Raw genomic sequence first — 23,105 nt, forward strand, 5'->3', positions numbered from 1 at the left:
GACATTATTTAAGCACACCCCCAACTCTTATTATTAAAGAGATTGTTGTACTGCCTTCAGTTTAGGCTTAAATAGATTACACACACACACACAAACACAGACACACACATATAGGGACAATATAATTACTCTATTACAAGAAATCACCACTGAGTAAATGAAAATTGCAAAACACACAAGTTAGTAAAATGTCTGGATGTTTTACAGTAATGAGAATACAAGGGAAATCTGAAATGAAAATTAATTTACAATGCAAAGAAATTGCAATGGTACAAAATAGGCTTCATATTATTGAGGGTTTTTATTATTAATATTTTGCCATGAAATATAACCCAGACATATTTTGTTGAGATTCACCCCTACAATTTTACAGAAAGCATCATTCAAACCAGTTCAAGTAACAATAACATTTTGTAACAGTTCACTGACATACTGTAGCATGGTGTAGTAAAAGTTTTAATTTCATGAATCGAGGCCAGTATGTTAAAAACTAATACTGAAAATAAAAACAGGGCCTCTAAAATGAGTTTAAGACCTTTAGACTTTACACAGATTGCTGGAATATTATACAAGGAAAATATCACACAAAAACACACAAACAGATAATTTAGCAGAGCTGACCATTTGGAAGAATTGATTTTCTGTACATTTAAATTGATAACTAACAGTCTTCTGTCTGTTGTGCTGGTTCTGGATGTGTTTGATCGTTACGTTGTACCGTACTGTCTGCGTTATCTCCATGATCACCTGTAAAATAAACACACACTCGTTTCAGCAAATCCGAAAGTACAAAAAACCCACAATTTATCATCAATACCAAACACTAAATATTTCAGAGCTGAGCATAACTAGAGAAAATATATTCAATACAGAATTGTTTTTGATAACTATTTGAATTTAATGCATTTTTACAAAGACAAAAAAAAAAAAAACAACTACAATTATATCACATTTCCAGGGTTTTCAACTTAAATATATCAAAAGAGTATTTTTTTTTTCAAACTTGCCCTGCTTTTGTTATTTCATCATGATATAAAATTTCCCAGTTCCCAATTCTTTCAAAACAAACTCCTTTTGATACAATGTCACAAACGTCTAAATATTCGGGACACCATTGACTTACTGGATGGTCTTCTGTGAATCTCTACAAGTGTGGTAGCATGTCCGTTTGACAGCGGAGGGAGTTCAGTTTCATGGAAAATTTCCTCTTCATCTGAATCCACTAAACTCAGTATATCCCCTGTGTCATCATCTAAATGACTAGAAAGAAAATGTTACAATACTTCAGCTTCACACATCCTTACCAGCGCATGTTATAGTATGTATGAAGACAATAAACTCCTACTTTGGAATAATGCAGACATATTACTTTGATTATAAATGAGCTGTAATGTTTTGTGGTCATACTTACCTAAATCCTAAACCTGTAAAAGAAAAAAATATATATATTTATACAAAGTATCTTTATAAAAAGAGTTTTATTTAGGCTAAGTATGTAAAAATACTTACCAATACAAATTCTATCCCGCCTTGAATATACTGTCACACCAATAGTGATTCCAATCATCATTATAAAAACAGAAACAAAGACACCAACCATGGCCCCTTTATTACCTGCAGAAGCTAAGAACAAAGATTAAACAGTCATATTACACACAGTCTCTTTAATTACAAAGGGAATAAGTTCATGTGGGGGATGTTGTGTAATACTTTTGCAAAGGGAGAGGTATTACAGAGCAATGTCAGAAACTTCTCGTCTGTTCACATTCATGCATAGCTTTAGCATCACTAGTATTTGAATCTCCAGATCTGACCTGTGATGTATTTTTTTAAAAATGCATTCCATTCTTAAACAATTGAAATCATAAGATCACTTAAATGCAAATAAAAAAGTTAAAACATTCAGACATATTACTGTCTGTGCGAAAAATAGGAATGGTCTAAAAATAGGTTTCATTTTCTTTATCCTTTATTCATTTTATTTTGAATTTGAGTTCAAATGTGATCTGGACATGTTTTAACTAGGGATAAAAGAGTTCTTGTTATACAGTATATAAAAAAGAATAATAAGTATGGAGAAACATTCAAGTTTCTAACTTACTCTTCACAGTAAGATACACTTCCAGTTCTTTTGGACCAAGAGGGTTTATACTGTAGCAGTAGTAGATCCCTGCATCTTCCTTAGTTACATTGATTATAGTGAGTTTGTAGTTGGGGTTATTATCAGACACAATATATTTGGAGGTGGTGTTGATGATTTTGTTGTCCTTTTGCATCCAGACAGTCTTAGCTGGTGGCATTGAATCGGTCTCAGTACAGCTGAGGGTGATATTGCTGCCCACCAAAGCGGTTACCATGGGATCTCCTAAGGGATATGGCTTCTCTGGAAGACACATTAAATATAATGACTTAAATTTAGTCAATTAAGCCAGAAGTGCAGAGGAAGATGATGACGACGAGCTTCGAAAAACTCAAGCTGTGATATTCTGGGAATGTTTAAAGATCAAAACTCAAAAGAACCGCACATATAGTGGCTGATTTTAAAGAAGTTTCATAGATTTTTTTTTGGACACATATAACCCCGGCCAAAACTCACAACACTGGTTATTCAAACAAAAACTGGACTGAAGGTGTAGATTAGAAAAAACTGTGGTGTCGGTAGGACTTTTATAATGTTTTTGAAAGAAGTCTTTTATGCTCACCAATGCTGCTTTTTGATCAAAAATACAGAAAAACAGAAATATTATTCCATTTTATTACAGACTGAGTTTGATTTTAATATTTTAAAAATGTAATGTGTTGACAAAGCTGAATTTTTAGTTTCAGTCTTCAGTGTCACATGATCCTTCAGAAATCATTTTAATATGTGATTTGCTGCTCAAGAAACATTTATTATTATCAACGCTGAAAGAAATTGTGCTGCCTTTTGTGGAAACTGTGATACCCTTTTTCTGGATTATTTGATTGATAAAAAGTCATTTTAAAAACAGCACTTATTTTAAATGTACATTTCTGGTCACATCATAAACGTCTTAACTGTCAATTGCTGAAAAAATATATTCATTTCTTCTTTCAAAAAAACACTGAGAAAGGTAAAAAAAAATACAGAAGGAATATCTCATTAAAAGATGTCTTAAGACAAAAAAAATGGTCTTACTGAGCTTAAAGGAGCAATTTTTCTCCACTCCAGTCACATGATGTCCAATACACTTCACTTCCTCTCCGCTGTGCAGTATAAACCCATTCACATGGACCTCCAAGCGTTCTGTCTCCTGGGATGTGGAGTTGACTGTGGGACCCTTGGCTATCACATGTTCTTCAAGGACCTCATGCCAGTCCAGAGTGGGCACAGGGTAACCTCCATACCAGCTACATATGAACAAGACATCCAATGGCTCGTTTACGATCTCCCAACTACACCCTGGATGACTCTCCGGAGCATCTGAAAAAGACGTTAGAGACAATTAAAGGGATACTCCACCCCAAAATAAAAATTGTCATCATTAATCACTTACCCCCATGTCGTTCCAAACCCGTAAAAGCTCTGTTCGTCTTCGGAACACAATTTAAGATATTTTGGATGAAATCCAGGAGGCCTGTGACTGTCCCATAGACTGCCAAATAAGTAACAGTGTCAAGGTCTATAAAAGGTATGAAAGTCATCGTCAGAATAGTCCATCTGCCATCAGATGTGGAATCTTGATGTTATATGAAGTGACGGGAACACTTTTTGTAAGCGAATAAAACAAAAATAGCAACTTTATTCTGCAATTCCTTTGTCAACGGTCTCCTCTGTGTCTCTCCATATCACTGTATGCTGTGTATGCTCTTCCGTGTAATCCATACCACAAGGATGCACTGTTTCTATGTGTATTTAGCTTTGATTTAAAATAAAACAGCGCATGCTTGTGCAGCGGATGATAAAGAAGCACATACACAGCATACGGTGATATGGAGAGACACAGAGGAGACCGTTGACAAAGGAATTGTTGAATAAAGTCATTATTTTTGTTTTCTTCACTTACAAAAAGTGTTCCCGTTGCTTCATATAACCCAGATTGCACGTCTGATGGCAGATGGAGTATTCTGATGATGACTTTCATACCTTTTATGGACCTTGACAGTGTTATTTACTTGGCAGTCTATGGGACAGTCACAGGCCTCCAGGATTTCATCCAAAATATCTTAAATTGTGTTCCGAAGACGAACAGAGCTTTTACGGGTTTGGAACGACATGGGGGTAAGAGATTAATGACAACATTTTCATTTTGGGGTGGAGTATCCCTTTAAAGCATACAGTATATAGCACAGATCTAACAAACAAAACAAAATCCATACAGATAATGGCACCTGAAAATATTTTTTTCATTGTCTAGGTAAACTGAAAGAACCAAATACAACAAAAACTATCTCCAGTTGCTTCAAAGAATCATTAATGAGCTTACATTTCCCATCACAAAACATGTCTTACAGTAAACTAGCAGCTCCTGTCTCTTGTTCGCAGTTGTCTTGGAGAGTGTATTCTGGGATGTACAGCTGTATATCCCTTGATCGCTTGGTTGGATGTTTTTTATGGAGAACTCAAGGAACGAATTGTTCCCAGATGCCCTGTCATAACTGTCCAGCGCCAAATCTTCAACAGTCCACGTCAAGTTTTGTGAGGGAAAAGACTCACTGGAGCAGTTAAAATACACATCTGAGCCTTTTTTGACATATAATGTTCCATTCTGTAAGAGAGTTGCTGGTTGTACGGCCAGTGAGACGCTAGTTGGACCCTCTGAAATATAATACAAATGTACGAACAATAATTATTCATTTAACATTTCAACCATCCTCAAAAATGTTTCTTTAGAACTTCAGAATTAATGAACAGCAGATTACTTAAATTTTACACATCAAACGAACATTTTGACTTTCAATTACACACCATACAAATGTTTGGGCTCAATGAGATTTTAAAGGCTTTTATGATCATCAATGCTGGGTTTATTTAATCAAAAATACAGTAAAAATATCAGTGTAACATTATTAGAATTTTCTTATGTGCTTATTTGCTGCTCAAGAAACATTTCTGATTATTATCAATGTTGAAAACTGGTGTTGTACCTGCTTCATATTTTCGTGGTAAATGTGATACACTGCTTTGATGAATAGAAGGGTTTTAAAAAAGCATTTATTTGAAACTGATTTTTCTTTACAATCACTTTGATTCATTTAAAGAGTCCTCGCTAAAGAAAAATATTCGTTTTATTTCAAAAATCTTCCTGACCTCACACTTTTGAACTTTTAAAAATGTTAAAGCGGAACTACACCGTAATTGTAATTGTTGTGTTCGGTTAGTCGTTATGCATGATGTCTATCCTACGCATCTCAGTCACATGGTGGCGGTTTTCTAGGTTCATGCATTGCAGTTAAACCAGAAAAACCTGTTTGAAGTCAGACTCCCGATCTCACAGAAAGATCTCACTTGTCGTTTTAGTACGATTTAGATATCCAAAGCACCATACCTGCAACTCGAAGCAGGATGTTTGAGAGGGTTTGCCATGAGCTGTTATCCTTTGTTTGGGATTCACATTCATACTGGCCTCCATCGATATACAGAAGGCCACTGATCCAAAGAGAGCCATTGCTTGTAATGGAAAGATGCTCTGATGGCTTCAAGGGGTTTTGGGTTACAAGAACAGACCCATTTTTCTTCCAACGATAAAGAAGTGAAGACGCATTAACTGGCTGGTCAAGACACTGTAGTGTAGTATTCTCACCCTTCTCTCCAGTAACATACCGCTGCACCTGCTCCTCTGAAACTACAGGAAGAAGGACAGAGAAATGTGTTTAAAGCAGTACTGTGATCACTTACAAACATGCAGCAAAAGTACTGTGGTAATACCATGTTTTTTGAATACGGTGCAATTGTTAAACCTTGGTAACAGATCTTGAAGTATCATGACAATATCATTCTGTACAATAGTTCATTAACAAAAAAAGTACTATGGTACTTCCATGGGGTTTGAACATGTACCATGGTATTTTTGAAAATTCCCTGGAGAACCATGTAAACACTATAGCAAATGACTTTGTAGTATCTATATAAAATACATAAGAATAGCTCAGCATAACATCTCATATAAAAGTGAAACCAGAATGGATTTCCCTGTCAGCTCACCAGTTTGATGTGACAGAAGAAGCAGATGCAGAACTATTGCAGATATTATCATTTTTGGAATTGTAAGGATATCCAATCAGATTATGGGATAAAATATTTCCTTGGCAAATTCGCTTGCTTCCTTTTGTTTCCCGGCAAACGCATCAAACCCTTTTCTATGAATTAAATAAATAACCGGAAATTACTAGGATTAAATCGCGACTGTTCTAAACTCGCTTTGGGATTCGAATCCTGTATATTTTTTGTCACGTTTGATTAATGTCTGTCTTCAACCTGTTTACTCGCTTGCTTTGCCGGAAACTTTGAAATTTCTTTTTTGACCACACCCTTCACCTGCGCTCTTAAAGAGACACACACCGCATTTAACGCAGGCAAGCGCGGTGCAACGTTAGGTTCAGACCGGTTCAGACCAGACCTGTATTATACTATGGCCAATGGCCCTCTGTATTTTGGTAAATTATCCCATAATATTATTTACGTATTATTATTAAAATATTAATGTTGAAATATATAAATAAATCGTTAAATGCATAAATAAATAATTAATACATAAATAAATGCATAAATAATCTATCTATCTATCTATCTATCTATCTATCTATCTAAATAATATTTTGTGGGTATTTTCACAGTCAAATGTATTTTGCGATTAATTGGATTAGTAAAAAAAACAATAATCGGTTGACAGCCTTAATAAATATGGATTCATGCATTTATATATGTATTTAATTATGTATTAAACGATTTATTTAAGTATTTCAACATTTATTTAAATGATTTATTTTTTTGTAATTTGGCCCTCCATAGGAAATACATACTTTAGCTAATATGTAAATACATTCTTTTTTTTACTTACAGTTGCATATACAGTACACAAATGCACACATCTGTACATAAACTTACTGATCTCGATGTTTATTTATTTATTTATTTGAATAAATGACTAAATAAATAAATACATACTATGTTTATCAAGTAGTTTAACACATGGTACACGTGCAAAATGTAACTTCAATAATGATTCATGTAAACACAGTAATAAACAAACTTTATGAATGAATGACTATATTTTACTGTGGCTAATATTTGTAATAATTTTAAAATAATTTAAATAAGTTTTAAATAATAAAAATAATAATACATACAGTTATTTTAGATTTATAATTATATTTCTTTTACATAATTTGTCCATTTGTTTTTTTGTTTCGTATGTGAGAAGCCAAAGGCAAATGTTTCCACACTAATGGATAAAAAAAAAATGTAGTATTTATTGTTTTCATTTTATTTTATATTGTTATGTTACAGGTTATGTTATGTTAATTGTTTTTATTATATAGGCCTACTAATATCTAGCATTAGCTAACGTGTCAAGTCTGTTCATATAAAGGCGTTCCATTCTCTGTTGGAACGTTTCAACATTACCTCCACTAGAGAGCGCCAAAGCTTTACACTTCTGACGTCTGTGCATGTGTGCGACACTGTTTTGGTTCCCCTGCTTTTGGTGCCGGTGAAAATCAGTCCTCCAGACTGTCAACATGTCAGGCTGTAAGAAGCCGCGAGCTGTAGCAAACCCTCTGGAATCGACCATTACATCTCCGAGTGAAAGAATACTGAAAGAATGCCACACTTTATATATCGACATCGACAACGGTAAATAACGCCAGCATTCGTATGTAAACACATGTTGCTATTTGTGCTTTTTGTGATCGAAAACATTATGAAACATTGTATGGTACAAATCAGCTTGAAAGTTCAATCCTCAAACGATGCTGTTAGTTATAGTTACACTAGTCACTCATTCGTAAGTTGTGTTATTGACTGTGTCTAAAAAAAAAAAACCAACTTAACACGACGCCTAAGTTACCTCCCAGACAGTTTTGGACTTCATGATATGGCAACATAACTATGTAGGCAGCTCACAGGGATTTGAGACACGGTTGTGTTGACCAGTTGTCTCTGCATGTCACACTACTGTAGTCTATGTGTCAGAATATATACAGTTATAGTACAATATATGTAAATCCACTATTATGCAATATGAAATGTCCTTTTCAGGGCAGCAACATACAGTTACAGTATATTCAGGTGCAAATTGCATGTTTGTATGCACATTTACTGTATAAAACAGTAGCATCAAAGTTCCATAGTATTATTCTCTTTGAATCATTGCTGAAAAGCAATAAGGCATCATGTACTACTGATAATAAAACTCCTTTTGTTTGGACGTTTTTAACAGGATTGGTGAAAATTGCAGAGAGTTTGGGAGTGAGGCTGTTACCGCCACGGAAAAAGATTATAGTTATGATTATGGGAAACCATTCTGCTGGAAAAAGCTCTTTTATTAACTGGTAATCACACCTCTCACATCAAAAACACATTGCATCCCTAAACGATTTCATAGAATCAGATCTGGAGATAAAGATTGTACTGACTGATGAGAATGACGTTTTATTTTCTTGATTTTGTTCTTCTGTACAAACATCTTATCCTCTTACCCTTTTTGACTCCAAGGCCCCCTTTTGTAATTATGAATTTGAAGGATTATGAATAAGGACAAGGATTAAATAAATAAAAAAATGTTTGACTCACAATTTCTACCTGATAAACTATTTTAAAGATTGACATAACTACAAAAATATACATTGAATATTAAAATGCCTATGATATTTTAAGATTTTATTAAGTTACATGATTTTCCAGGTCTAGAAATCATAAAATGAATTAAAATGAAAATCATTTTAAGTTATTTTGAAGCCCCCTGGTTGCAAACCACTGCATTCAACCATAGTTCTAAAAAATTGTATATGAATGTGAGGATAAAATGTTTCAAATGAAATCTGTCTTTCAGGTATGTGGAGGAGCACATACAGAAGACAGGTGTTGCCATTGAGACACAAGGCTTCACATTTATAACTAGTGGAAGAAAACGAGAGTCACTAACAGTGAGTAGTTTTTTGTGCACACCAGAAAGCAGATTATTGTGAGAAAGCTGCTTAAGACGAACAGTTTACACTCTGTGCAAATGGTTGGTACATTGATTACCTTTTTAGTGCGCATATTCATCTGTTTCAGTCAACTGACTTTTTCCATAATACATTTTACAGAATTCAAGTTAGCATAGACTCTACTTCAGCTAACATTATATACATTTAATGCACAGTCCATCTCCAAATACCAGCAGAGGAGAAGAAATGCATGTATACAAAGGTATACAAAGATGAATAGTGTTTTTTATTTACTGCCATTATTTTGCCCTTCTGATGGTCATAAATATGGTGGATGAGTGGAAAAGTCATGTGACAGAAACAAATGAGTAGTTAAAGTGCTTTTAATTATGGGGCAATTAATAATAATGACTCATGGGTCACATGTTGACCAGCGGAGGGTTTTCTCTGGGTGTCATTCAATAAAAAGAGCTGCAAAGAGATCAATCAAATGAAAACGCATTAGCTGACTTTCTGAAGCAACCCTTATTTGAGTTTTTAAGGACACCTTTTTTCAGATCTCAGGATGGCTGTGAAAACCAGCTTTAGTGTTTATACAGAGACAGAACTTTTAAAGAAGAGAATATGAACAGTTTGTTGGCTTTTAGCTACCAATAAAAATGTTGTAGGCTTAGATTAAATCCGTTTGACAAAAAATCTCTGGAATTTTTTTCTGCTGATTGAGGAGGAAATTCTTTGGAATGAATTTGAATACAGTAAAATACTGCTTGGATTAAGGCAGCATAGATCTACAGAAACAAATAAATCTTTAATAGACAGCAATTTGATTAAACAGAGAGGAAATATAGACTGTTTAACTTTTTCACAGATTTTCACAACTTTTATTAAGAAATTGAACGAGTAAACTTTTTGGATACTTTTTGGATACTTTTTCTCAGAAGGGATGCATTAAACTGATCAAAAGTGACTTAAAGGTTGTCTTCAATTGTTGTATTTTTCTAAATAATATATATATTTTGAATTGTCATTTATGTATGTATATATATATATATATATATATATATAATATATATATATATATATATATATATATATATATATATATATATATATATATATATATATATATATATACTGTATATATATATACATACATATACACACAAGTAAATGCTCTTCTTTATAACTTTCTATTCATCAAAGAATTATAAAAAACAAATTCATCACATTTTCCATAATAATATTATGTAGTGCCACATTTTAAAATATATATTTCAATAGAAAACAGTTATTTTAAATAATAATAGTTCACAATATTACTTTTTTATTACTTAAACTTTAATTAAATAAATGCAGAATTAGTGAGCATAAGAGATTCTTCCATAAAAAGTTTTAAAAGGGCTGAAAATATCAAAAAGCCAAATATTTCGATATAAATTCAAGCATTTATCATTTAAGTTCTCATTGAAAGCCAAATTATCTGAGCTGTGTCTACATGCAGAATGCAAAAAGGGATGCAAAAGTTTGTAAGAGGAAATGCTTTGGCTTTTCTCTTTTCTCCTGGACAAAACGACTGTTTTTGCTTAAGAGAGCGAGAGGGAAAACTGTACATGCATGCATGTGTGTGTGTTGTTTGTGTTTTTGTAGCTTAGTCAGTCGCTCCTTCTGGAAGCAGAGGGGTTGTCTTAAAGACACAGTGTCTTTTTTTTCCCTTAACATATAGGGCTCTCCCTCTCTCTCTCTCTTTCCTTCTCTGTCTTGTGAAGACCTCAACGTGAGTAATGCAATTACGGTAAAGGAGTGATATGAAAGGATTATGAGCTCTTTACAGGAGAGCCTACCAGCAGAACAGGAAGAGAGCTGCAGCGTGGCCGAGAGTGTCACACCATCACCCAGCCTGCAGAGAGAAAGAGAGAGGAGAGCAGAAAGAGAGGAAGACTAGGGAGCCTCCCTACAGCGGGGCCTGGCTTCTGACTTCACACCACATTCTTCTCTTTAAATGTGTCTGATCTTTCCTTTATCAACATCTTTGCTTCTTTTTTTCCTCACAGGGAAATGCAACGTTACACCTCTACCCGCATTTCAGACCTCTGCTGGAGTTCAAAGGTAGGAAATTTGAATCTAAGATTGATATATATGTTTTAGTTCAAAGGTAGGAAATTTGAATCTAAGATTGATATATATATGTGTTATTATATTTACGTATAATTACACGCACATATATATAATTGTTTAATATATGTTAGAACGTAGAATCTGTTCTATTTATTAATGTCTCAGTCCCTTTAAAATATGTTAGTGTGCTATATTATATATATTATGAATATGATTCAGATATTTCAGAACCTTTAATTTTTTTTTTTTTTGTGTGTGTGTGTATGTGTGTGTGTGTGTACAGGCTTCAAATGACCTTTTTATTATTTTACTTTTCACTTTTTCATTGCATTTCATTTTTGTAGTTTTGCACACCTTTTTTCTGTGCATATATGCAACTATTCATGTTTGCCTATCTAATATGAATATTTCTTCTGTGCCATGCATATCGACTGAGAGTAAATGACAACTACTAGGCGTTGTTTAGTGTCACATGGTAGCAGAATTAAAAAAAAGGGGGTTCTTATTAGGTCATTGGAACTGACTATTATGCATGATTTTAAAGAGATTAGTCTCTAAAATTAGACTAAATTAGACTTGGGTTGAGGGAAATGTGTAGCATCTACAGCTATGACTAACACCTCACACTGAGTCATGCAAGCGTATGTACAGCCAGCGCAGTATCCGCCTGAGAGCGTGAAACATAGCAACACATCTCATTCACATGCACCTCGATAAACTCCCTCTGGCTCTGCTGACTTAATTCTTTTCGCTGTGTATTTATGTAACTGTTAATACGAGAGTCCAGCTGGTGTTTTTGGTTTTGTTTTGTGTGAGTGATTGGTCCTTGTTTGTTTGTTTTTGTGGTTTTTTGGTTTGTTTGTGTGGTGTTTGGTTGTGTCAGACTGATTGTGCAGTATTCCTTCAGTGGGCAGTGTGGGTTCACCCGGTGCAGAGAACCAGAATGAGTCATTCACATTAACAACAGTGCAGCATCAGTGGGATAGACAGAGAGAAATGGCTTCCCACATTACTGCTACAGAGAACATACAATTGATAGTCAACAACAGGAAAAAAATATGGAATGAAAATAGCATTTTGTATAGCAATTGCATATTACGAGCTTCAAGTCAGATACAAAATTATGACATGTACTCTTAAAACATACTATTTAAACAGTAAAACCATCTTATTTATTGTAAGTACAAACCACCATTTTCAGAATTTCATTCTATTTGGTTTACTCAAATTTATGAGCATGAGCATATTGCAGTTGTCTTCCATGTTCCTGGGGAATGTCTATAATGTGTCGCATTGAAGGTTTTAAACGACTGTTGGTTTTCAGGATGTGGGTTTGTGTAGGAAAGAATAATGAGATTTGCGATTGGTGCATTGTTTGGGTGTGGTTTTGGCTGGTTTGTCTTATCTCAATAACTTTGACACTATCATCATGACTCGGGTCTCTCTGCAGTGGTGCTGCTGTGCGGTTTGGGGATGACGCAGCACTTTCTTGACCTTTGACTTTTCCCCAGTGGACTAGATCCCTCAGTATCTCCTTCCACCTTCTGGCAGCAAAGTGAGACGTGTTTCTCCAGTTACTTTTTCACCTTTAAAAAGACTCAAAGATCCCTTAATAATCCCTGGTTATTGAGCCTACCGCATGCACATGACTACATCTAATTTTATTTACGTAGCACCTGTGGAATGAAAGTAACTACATGGATATGCTACCTTTTAAAAGTTTTAGGTTTATTTATATTAGTATACATTTATTCAGCAAGGATGCATTAAATTGATCAAAAATGAAGACAGAAAATATTTTACAGAAATGCTGTTCTTTTGAACCTTCAATTCATCAAAGAATTCTGAAAAACAAAATGTATCAGCTTCCACAAAAATATTAAACAACACATCTGTTTTCAGTCTTTGATTAATAATGATAAAAACAATTCTGGATCATGTGATATTGAAAATGGTAGTGTGTAAAGAAAAATCTATAATATAGTGTAAAGAACAATCATACATTTTATCATCCACATTCATTTTATAGCTCTGTAGTCTGTATCCTAAGTAATAGGAGAAATATTAAGCTTTTCTACAAAACCTCTGAACAATAATGTTCATAATCAGAGTATTTTCTGAAATGAGAGAGAGAGCGCAGTTAAGAGACAGAGTGAGATGGACAGAGAGATTTGAGGGTGTGTTGGTGCACCTTTGTTGAATGTTGATGAGACAGAACAAGACGGGTTTGTGTGAGATCTTACACTCCTGCAGTCACTATCTGAAAGAGCTTCAGTGTCAACTGCAGATGTGAAGGTAGCAGAAACATCTGATGAATCATGTAGTTACTAGGAAGGTTCAAGGTGTGACTACTTTTCTAAACAATCTAACTTGTGATTTTCACCTGGCGGATGATAAAAAAAAAACAATATTTGACTAAGAAACCACCCCCCAAAAAATGAGCAATTCCACATCAGCGTGCTAAAATCAGAAATTGTAAGCAACCATAAAGCAGGCATGGTGTGATGCAGTGACTGAAACACCAATCTTTCTAAAAGATAAATTTGTATAAAACAAATGCTTTCAAAGCTCTTAGCATGTGAATATTGGCCAGCTGGCGTTACTTCACAGTCGTTCTTCACTGGCTAGCTTTATGTGGCTCCACCTTAAAGCTGCCAGTTGAAGAGCTGTTGTGGGTAACCATAACAACGGACCACCAGAGGGGGCGTGGTCAAGAAAACTGGACGAGTCAATCAGAATTCATGAACATGTTTTTCATTAAAGTTTTTTGTTGATCAGCTGTTGTTTTATACTTTTGGAATTTTAGTTTTTTGTTATAAATGTTGTTTTTGTAATTATGGTTGTGTTCTAATACCAGCGCAGTTTTATAAATGCCTGCAGTTGTATATTGTAGGTGTCACGGATTACCTGAGTGCTGAGATTTCCACCTCCAAACAGAAGAAGTTCAGCCTGGTGACGTTTGTGGACACTCCAGGGTTGGTGGATGGAGATATGGTGTACCCTTTTGATGTCAACAGTGCCATCACCTCTTTTGGTAAGGCTGCATCTCTTCATTTTGTACTGTTTCAGGTCATCAGCTCATTTGAAAGAGACTCCAATGGTGTTTTCAAGTCCCTTCAAGTTCATATTTAAGAGTTGACAAGCTGTAATTACTACATCAGGTGTGTTCAAGTAACTTTGGTTGGAGCAAGATGACCATGCATGCACCTTTTCTACAAAAAAAAAAAAGTATCCACATTTTTAAACTCTACTTCTACAAAATATTAAGCAAAGAATGTAAATCTGTGTGTTTTTGCTTTGTTTTTATTCACTTTATGGAGTTGTACAACTGTATAATACTGTCTTTTTTAGTGCAACTTAGTTTTATTGTATATGACAGATTATAAAAATTTAATTAATTCCAACAAATTCACCTACAATACAGATGCTGCATGCACTGCGTACAACGTTTTCTCACTGACACACCGCCAACTCAGAAACTCGTGGCTTGAAGAAAGTTCAAAATTTCCTGCTCTTAATTACGACTTTGTGTTGGTGTTCATGTGTTTAACTTGTAAATATGATCTTTCTGATATGACTTGAATACATCACAAAACCTGAAATGGATCTATCATCTGAAACTGATTTTAAATTAGTTTTACTCTTTTGATAAACCATTTTTTCTAAGGCAAATGCTTCTGAAAGTTTTTTTGTCTTTTAGTTGGTTTACTTCATGTTAAATTTGTGTACCAGTGTAGATATTGCTAACTAAAATTATTAAAAATTAGTTTTTATTAATGAAATAAATCTGAGTGATGCTAGATGAACTAGCAGAAATGAAATGTTTAAGTACTTAAAATAATAAAACAGGAATACAAATAAAGTAAAGCTAAATATAAATATAAATATAAATATAAAAAATAAGAATAAAGATGACAAAAGCACATTATAAAATTACTAAAACAAAATTAAAATAGAAACTGAAAATATAAAAATAAAAACTAATTCAAAATATTAATAAATACTATAATAGTATATAAATACTACTATATCAACACTGATAAAAATAATAATGGATATACACATTTAATTATTTAAAATTATCTAGAAAGTTGTTAAGATAATTTAAAATGATCAGGAGCATTTAAAATGTACAGTCTTTCTTGTCAGAGACAATGGACGAAAAAAATATTTCTGTTTTTAAAAAAGACAAGCTCTTCAGTATGCCAAACCCAACTTCCTGTTCCAATATGTCAACACAGGAACAAAATTAATTTTTCAATCCAATTAAAATGATTTTTCTAAACAAAATGGACAAGTACCAGTAATAACGTTTTTTTTTTTTGTTTGTTTGTTTTTTTGTCCTAAATTAAATCACACAAATGTTAGAGTAACACTTTTATTCACATTTTACATATCTGTGTATTTTCAGGTGAGCAGGCGGACCTCATCTTTGTGTTTTTTGACCCGATGGGACAGGCACTGTGCAAGCGTACACTGAACATTGTTGAGAAGCTGAGTGAGAAGTGTGGAGACAAACTGCGCTTTTACCTGAGCAAAGCTGACGAGGTTGGACGAGAAACGGACAGACAGGTGTGTGTGTGTGTGTGTGTGTGTGTGTGTGTGTGTGTGTGTGTGTGTGTGTGTGTGTGTGTGCACACCTCCACTGCCCTTAAAGTCAATATAAATATACAAAAATATCTTACCTCAGTAAACTGATATATTTCTGTCTGGAACTATCTGGACTTATAAATTTAATATGGTCATTTCCAGTCTCACTTCAATCTACTCCTGACCTTCTTGCCATAATAGTTTGTTCTTTGACAGGAAGCCAAACAGGTGCTATTACAAATCCAATCCTCTGGGGTTTCTAAACCTATTTAGCATTAACCCATCTTAAGGTCAAATGTCTCAGTCGGTGTTGGTGTTGATTTTATTTCCACAGCGAGTGATGATGCAGATTGTTCAAGAGCTGTGCAGGAGACCTGGTCTCAACAAATGTGGCTTCGAAATGCCCACGATATACATCCCCAACCCTCAAAAAGTAAGAGATGATGGGAGCAGATTGCTGTCCATGGTTTTCCTCCTAGAAGTGACATGAGTAATGGAAGCCTGCCCGTGCTGCACTGCTGTGTCAGAGGAAATGGATTTATGTCTCTCTGCAGCATTTACATTAATTAGTTCTGTCTGTCAGCAAAGACACTTCTCTTAAAAGCCCAGCTTAAAAGAGAATGGACTGATGCTAATAAGACATAAAAGATCAACTTGATTTCAGGCTGCTTTATAATGCACTACCGATCAAAAAAAGAATAATAAATGCATGGACACAAATTGATCAAAATTTGCAATGCAGATGTTTAGAATGTTACAAATATATTCAAATAAATGCTGTTGAAAATGTTGGTTTCCACAAAAATATTGAGCAGCACAACTGTTTTCAACATTGATATTAGTAAAAAAAAAAACATTTCTTGAGCACCATTCAACATTTTTAATCTGCTAAAAATGCAGTTCACATCCTAAAATGTTCTTTTTTTTCAATGGCAATGCTCTTAATGCCAATATGCATACTTTGTTGGTAATGACCATAAAATCTATTCTAAAATTTTATATTTTTTTAGTCCACTTTTTGCTTTAAATTTTTGTTTGTTATGTTTTTTTTAATATGGTTATAGTTGATAAAGTGAATGATTCAAGTTTTGTTTTTGTGTGTTTGTGTGTGCAGCCCAGCAGATGCATCAACCAGATTGATGAGGTTTGTGAGACCATTGAGAAGAGCATAAACCAGGCAGTGCAAAAAACACTTGACCAGCTGGAGAAAGACTGTAACCTGATCATCTCTACCATCAACCATACACTGGAACAGGACCGGTACACATCCATCCATCCACACTATATCCCATCATGAGCTCATATATGTCATATTTATCAGCTTTGCATGTATTTGTCTTCCTTCAGGATGAATGTGAGCAGTAATAAAAGCAACCGTTTTAATTCTTTCCTGTGTGGAGTTGTGGGAATCTTTCTTCCGTCGCTCTTCATCCTCAGCTTCATCATCAGCACTTTCGCTCCAGAGGAACTGGACACTCTTGTTGGAGAGGGATTGGCTAAAACGCTCAACCTTTCCACAGTATGTTCTCATTTTCATGTTTTCTGGAGATTAAGATCCAATCAAAGGTAAGTGAATTGTTTTTTTTTTTTTTTTTATTTGTGTGTGTTTGTTTGTTAGTGGTTGTTTTTTTTTTTGTGTGGATTGATTAATGTTGGTTGGTAGTTTTTGTTTTTGTCTTTGGTGCTCTGTGCTACTTTATGTTCTTCTTGGCCAAGTATTTTGCACGGTGAGTAAAATTGTCTCTAAATGTTTTGTTTTATTGTCACAAGGGGGCACCATAACTCTTACATTATTTACTTTTAATTATTTGACACTTTATCCTTTGGCTTTGGAAGAGCTATTTATTCAACAGTGTACAGTGCAGTATGTACTGTATACAGTATGCAGATTTTCTGTATGGAATAGCCAGATACTACAATTAAAAATCAATGTACAATAGAGCATATAGCATGGAATAACATATTCCACAATGACTTAACTTTTTCCAGTGCAACATATTAAGCTTTTTTACATCATTTTCTCCACTTTCACAATGTAAAAATACATTTCTACATACTGTTAGTTCAAAAACTGCAAAATAACCAAATTTGTTCACAAGACAACACTCACAGAATTCAATATGCATGTAGTGAGGTCTAGTGACAAACATGATCATTTGCATTATGCTTACGATTTTACATACTATTTGGAAAGGTCAAGTTAGTGTCACCAAACAGAATTGAAAAAATAATGACCTGCCTGCATCACACTGCATCTCCTTCATATATATTGGTGTATATTAATATGGTAGCACTTTAGATTCTGCATGAGCTTATTCTTGATCCTTTAACCTTCCCTAATACCTAAACATAACTACTATAAACAACTACCTTACTTGCTGTCAGTAGCAAGCTGAAAGCTTTTTATAACCTACTCTCACTCAGGGATTCTACCAGAAAAGGTTTTAGATTTTTCTATCAAATGTAAAATGTATAAATTATTTTAAAATTTTATGTACTGTTTTTTTTTGTTTGTTTTTATTTTTGTTTTGTTTTTATTTTGTGTGTTTTTTTATTTTGTGTTATTTTTGGTATGTTTTTGGCATTAGGTTACTACTACTACTACTTCTTACTATCAATAAGCAGCAGATTAGGAGTTTATTGAGAGAAAGACGCTTAAAAACCAGAATTTAAAGTACCATTAATATATGTGACCCTGGACCACAAAACCAGTCATAAGGGTCAATTTCTCAAAACTGAGATGTATAAATAAGCAGCAGATTTGCTCTCAATGCCGCTTTCTCATTGATGCATGGTTTGTTAGGATAGGAGAAGAAGAATTTGGTTGAGATACGATTACTATTTGAAAATCGTCAATCCTGAAGGTGCGACAAAAATCTAAAATATTGTGAAAATCATCTTTATAAGTTGTCCAACTAAAGTTGTTAGCAATGCATATACTAATCACAAAAAGTAAAGTAATTTGATATAATTATGGTAGGAAATTTTACAAAATATCTTCATGGAACAATGATCTTTTACTGAAATGTCATTAATGATTTTGGGGTCAGCAAGGTTTTTTGTTAAAGAAAAATCAATAAATTTTGACACATACAGTGTTTTTGTCTAAAGAATCGTGCTACAAATATGCCCCAGCGATCTTAAGACTGGTTTCGCATGGGTCCAGGGTCACAGCAATACCGTTTAATAATATGTCAATGATTAAGCAGCAAAGTATCTGTACAATGATATCAAGATTTTGATCTAAAAGATGCAATCTGAAAATGATTTGCTAGTGTTTAATTACATTTTTAGTGTACTGGTGCCACTTACTGTAATTCAATTAATTGAGCTGATTTCTGTAGTTTTTTTAATGGCAGTCTTGGTCAGCATAGAAACAGCAAAGCCTTCTAAAATGCTACTGATCTCCTTCAGTCAGGGCAGTAAGACGCTGTCTAAGAGAGAGAAGAAGAAACTGGCAGAGTACAGCGATTACATCCAGGATATCGTCAAATCCAAGAAGGTACCATGTACTTTAAGCATCATTGTGAAAATCATAATAACACTGTTTATTTAGCCGTTCATTTTTCTAAAGATGTACTGTACATTATTATATATAGGTATTAATATTACTTTTTATAACTGTGTTATACAATTTAATATAGTTTGTTCTTGTGTTAATTCAGAGCAAAACTAAAACCATTAAACAGAGCAGTTTAACCAGTGAGACCAGCTAACCACTTTAACCTCAATGATAGTTTTTTCAGCAGAGATGTGAGAGAACTGAAGGATTTCAAAGAATGTTTGTCTTTTAATCTTGTAATATTTGTCATCTTTATTTTAGCGGAAGCTGTATGAGGAGTATCTTCGCCAGTGTGCTGCAGAGTATGATTTCTGAAGGAAGCTGTTCTTGATTATGATTTTTTTAGTAAGTTTTCTTGAGAACATTCTTTCTGATCTTAGTTGCCTTTATAGTTGTTTGATATGTCATTGATGTGTAATATGATATTGTTGTTTAATATGTTGTTGACCAAAATGTGATATACAAACATGACCTCGATATTATCTTACACCAGCTAGTTTTTCAATATGAATCATTTTTAACTGTTTTTAGCCAATAGCAAATTCCTGACACCAGCTAGTTTTTCTATGTTGATTGTTTTTAGTTATCATGCTTTGTTTTGATCTCCAGGAGCACTGTGGGAGAAACCAAAGGTACCCAATTCAACCTCGTATACTCTTTACCCAGTGTTTCTATGATTAAGTGAAATTTCTACTTTTTATAATGTAACACAGAGGAATTTCTCCCAGCAGTCACAGAAAAAGCACTCAACTAACTTTAGGTCTTCCTGTCATACATATTTATGTGAATGTACTGTTGCATGTTTGCCTATGTATACATTGTTTAAATATGGTTTTAAAACGATTCTTTTGTAGTGATGCTACCTAAAATGTTACAATTTTAGCATTTTTTTTCCTAGGGCATTGATTACTGAATACAACATTTTTTTTGAAATTTTTGTTTTTGAAGATGCATACTGCCTGAGAGCCAATTTTTTACCCATCTATATATAAGGTAGGCACTCGTGCATGGTGGAATCATTTTGGAATTTTTTTTTTTGTAGATGCATACTGCCTGAGAGCCAATTTTTTAATCAAGCACTGATAAGCTTCTTTTTTCATTTTATTATATATTTATTTTATTTTAATTACATTTTATTGTATTTTTTTGATTTTTAATGCATTTACCTCAGTGTTGCAAAAATGCCCTTTTAGGGCTGCAATTTTAATTAAGTTTTGTTTAAATGAGTTTTTAGGGATTGAAATTTTAGTGTTTAATAATTTTTTATTTGTTTATTTTTTTATAGTTTATTGATGCATGTTTTAAATTTAAGGCTTTAAAAGGTCTTTGATTGACCCCACTGTCATTGTATTCCACTGTCTTATACTATGCTAAATTAATTGCTGCTCTTGTGTAAGTATGTTTGAAAGAACAAGCAGCACAATAAAATGTTATAGCAACAAATTTATTCATCTTTTTTTTTAATCCACCAATACCAGTCCCATATAACTGAAACCTCCATTCCCTGAGTTAGTACCAAAGAAAAGCTATAGGAGGTCAGAGCTACAAGAAAAGCATTCGTTATTGAGTACAAACTAAAAATACAATCAACAATCAATCAGTCTGTCATGAATTACTCATTTTACGATTAGTCAGAAAATACAATCCTCTTATAATACGAGCATTTCTATAGATAAAGTAATAGCTTTAAATATTTGTTGTCTTGTGCAATTTACTAGCAGGGCAACCACAGTTCCCATGAGCAAGAGGTATATTGTAATTGTTAAAGGTCAGCAAGTGATTCAGGCCAGTCCTGGTGCACGGGGTCATGCTTCAGTTTGGGGTGAGAACATTCAAAATGACAGTATCGCTTTATTGCTATGGAGATTTTACTGTAAATTTCAACTTGAAATGCTTGATGGCCGGGAGAATTAAATAAAAGATTCAGTGATTCATGAAGCCTGTCAATATCACACCCAGGCCATAGTTCAGCGCAAAATCACAAAAGAAAAAAAATCTATATATATATTGCATAAAGAAAATAATGTTTTAAAAGATATACTAGAGTAATATATTACAGTAATAAGTGAAACATTGAAGTTAGGAGAATTTGGGAGAATGTGCTTAATTCTAGTGAAAATAATGCCCTCAAAACAAACAAAAAAATAAAAAGTGTGTGTGTGTGTGTATGTGTGTGTGTATATATGTATATATATATATATATATATATATATATATAATATATATTTATATATTTATATATTTAATGTAATTTTTAGCAGCAATCAGTCTCATTTAAAATAACTTTTATATTATATATATATATATATAAATAAAAGATGGCAAAGCTGAATTTTCAGCAGCAGTTACTTGAGTCTTAAATCTTCAAATATAGTATATCTTAGAGTCTTAAATCTTCAAATATAGTATATCTTAACTGCAATATATGTAAAACACTAAAAATTAAAATCAGAAAATATTAAACTAAGAAAGAATTTTTTTTTATATGATTTATTATTAAATACAGTACAACAAATCCTGCTATGATTTGTACATACTTTTTTTATGTTATTTTGAATTACAATAATGAGAATTTGGGGTAAATGTTATTAAAATAATGTCACAATGAAAAAAAAATCATTTCACAGGCTTCATTTTCTTATAATCAAAGTATATCTATATATTTGTGATTGTATGACAATACTATATCATACAGTACTTTATATTTGATTTATATTCATAGACATTGACATATGGACCTTGTTACCTTCCCTGAATAATGATCCCATACTAAGATCCTTTGGGAGAGTCTTAATGAAAACTAATGCATATGAATTATCATGCATCTGCTCTCTCTACATCTACAAACTGCCACAAGCGAAGCTGCATATTTTGATGTGAGCCAGACATCAGCTCTGTTCTCGTTCCTGTAGCCTGGCTATTCAGTAGAAAAAGTGCAGTCTTATTGTTTTAATGTATCTTCAGTTAACAACTATATACAAAGTTACATGTACAAAATAAAATATGACAATTCCCCTTAACCGCTCTCCCATGAACATTGTGTACAGGCAGATGCTTCATGCAAAAGATTTGACCAACCCACAAGACAGAGAGAGAGAGAACTGTCCCGTCTAGAACAAAGGGTTAAAAACCAGTTATGGCTCATTTGTTAGTGCTGTGAACGGATCCAGGCCCAGAGAGGTGCCACCTCATGGGGACGATGTCCTCGGCATGGCCCAGGTGCTCCCATCTAGCGTCCCACTTAACCAACTGCAGCTGCAGCACTAAGACTATGTCTGTTACAGGTGATCGTCCGAGTTTGGCAAGAAAAACTCAAGAAGCTTGCTGTGCTGAGCTTTTGATATACTCAGTTTGAGTTTTTGTTGTTAGTTTGCTAAACCGATCACATCCTCACTGTGAGCCTTTGTCAATGCAGAATTTCAAAAATCGGTCAATGTCCTTTTTAGTTAAGAAGGTTCAAATCCAAGTAGTATGTGTCAGAGTTATAATCATTAACCAAAACTGTTAAAAATATTTTTTGTTAAATGAAATAAAGCTAATAAAATAAATTAATAAAATAAAATATTAGGTGAAAAACTTGAAAGTTCAAACTGAAGTATTAAAATTATTAACTGAAAAACTAAAACTAAAATCAAAATAATTTCAAATTAAATAGTAATATAAAAATAACATTTAAAAAATTGTAAACATCAGTTACCGACTATTCTAGATAAGAAGGTTAATATGCAAG

At 33.5% G+C, this 23,105-nt stretch overlaps 2 protein-coding genes and 1 long non-coding RNA gene across 4 annotated transcripts; 2 read left to right on the forward strand and 1 right to left on the reverse strand.

Annotated features, from left to right (window-relative positions):
- Window positions 1-111: 111 nt before the first annotated feature.
- LOC109068169 (V-set and immunoglobulin domain-containing protein 10-like) lies at window positions 112-6,475 on the reverse strand. 2 transcript variants are annotated; one of them, XM_019085021.2, is made up of 9 exons: window positions 6,164-6,474; window positions 5,508-5,804; window positions 4,472-4,777; window positions 3,158-3,442; window positions 2,102-2,383; window positions 1,510-1,623; window positions 1,412-1,424; window positions 1,124-1,260; window positions 112-747 (listed from the first exon to the last, which is right to left on the reverse strand). In XM_019085021.2, exons 1-9 carry the CDS (start codon window positions 6,213-6,215, stop codon window positions 662-664), a joined length of 1,572 nt encoding a protein of 523 aa, XP_018940566.1. In that variant the 5' UTR covers window positions 6,216-6,474; the 3' UTR covers window positions 112-661. The 2 variants fall into 2 exon arrangements, with proteins under 2 accessions (XP_018940566.1, XP_042608909.1); XM_042752975.1 differs by lacking the exon at window positions 2,102-2,383 and having other exon boundaries at window positions 6,164-6,475.
- Window positions 6,476-7,596: 1,121 nt separating this feature from the next.
- On the forward strand, window positions 7,597-17,383 carry si:dkey-98f17.5 (uncharacterized protein LOC569123 homolog). The gene is made up of 9 exons (XM_042757260.1): window positions 7,597-7,813; window positions 8,400-8,511; window positions 9,012-9,105; window positions 11,160-11,214; window positions 14,117-14,257; window positions 15,635-15,795; window positions 16,148-16,246; window positions 16,928-17,073; window positions 17,161-17,383. Exons 1-9 carry the CDS (start codon window positions 7,699-7,701, stop codon window positions 17,381-17,383), a joined length of 1,146 nt encoding a protein of 381 aa, XP_042613194.1. The 5' UTR covers window positions 7,597-7,698.
- A 105-nt stretch (window positions 17,384-17,488) lies between these two features.
- On the forward strand, window positions 17,489-19,699 carry LOC122142413. Its single transcript, XR_006158585.1, has 3 exons — window positions 17,489-17,540; window positions 19,228-19,315; window positions 19,637-19,699. It is a non-coding gene; the product is annotated as an uncharacterized LOC122142413 (long non-coding RNA).
- Window positions 19,700-23,105: the final 3,406 nt, after the last annotated feature.

Source organism: Cyprinus carpio, chromosome A5, assembly GCF_018340385.1.
Source record: "Cyprinus carpio isolate SPL01 chromosome A5, ASM1834038v1, whole genome shotgun sequence".
Classification (NCBI taxonomy): domain Eukaryota; kingdom Metazoa; phylum Chordata; class Actinopteri; order Cypriniformes; family Cyprinidae; genus Cyprinus; species Cyprinus carpio.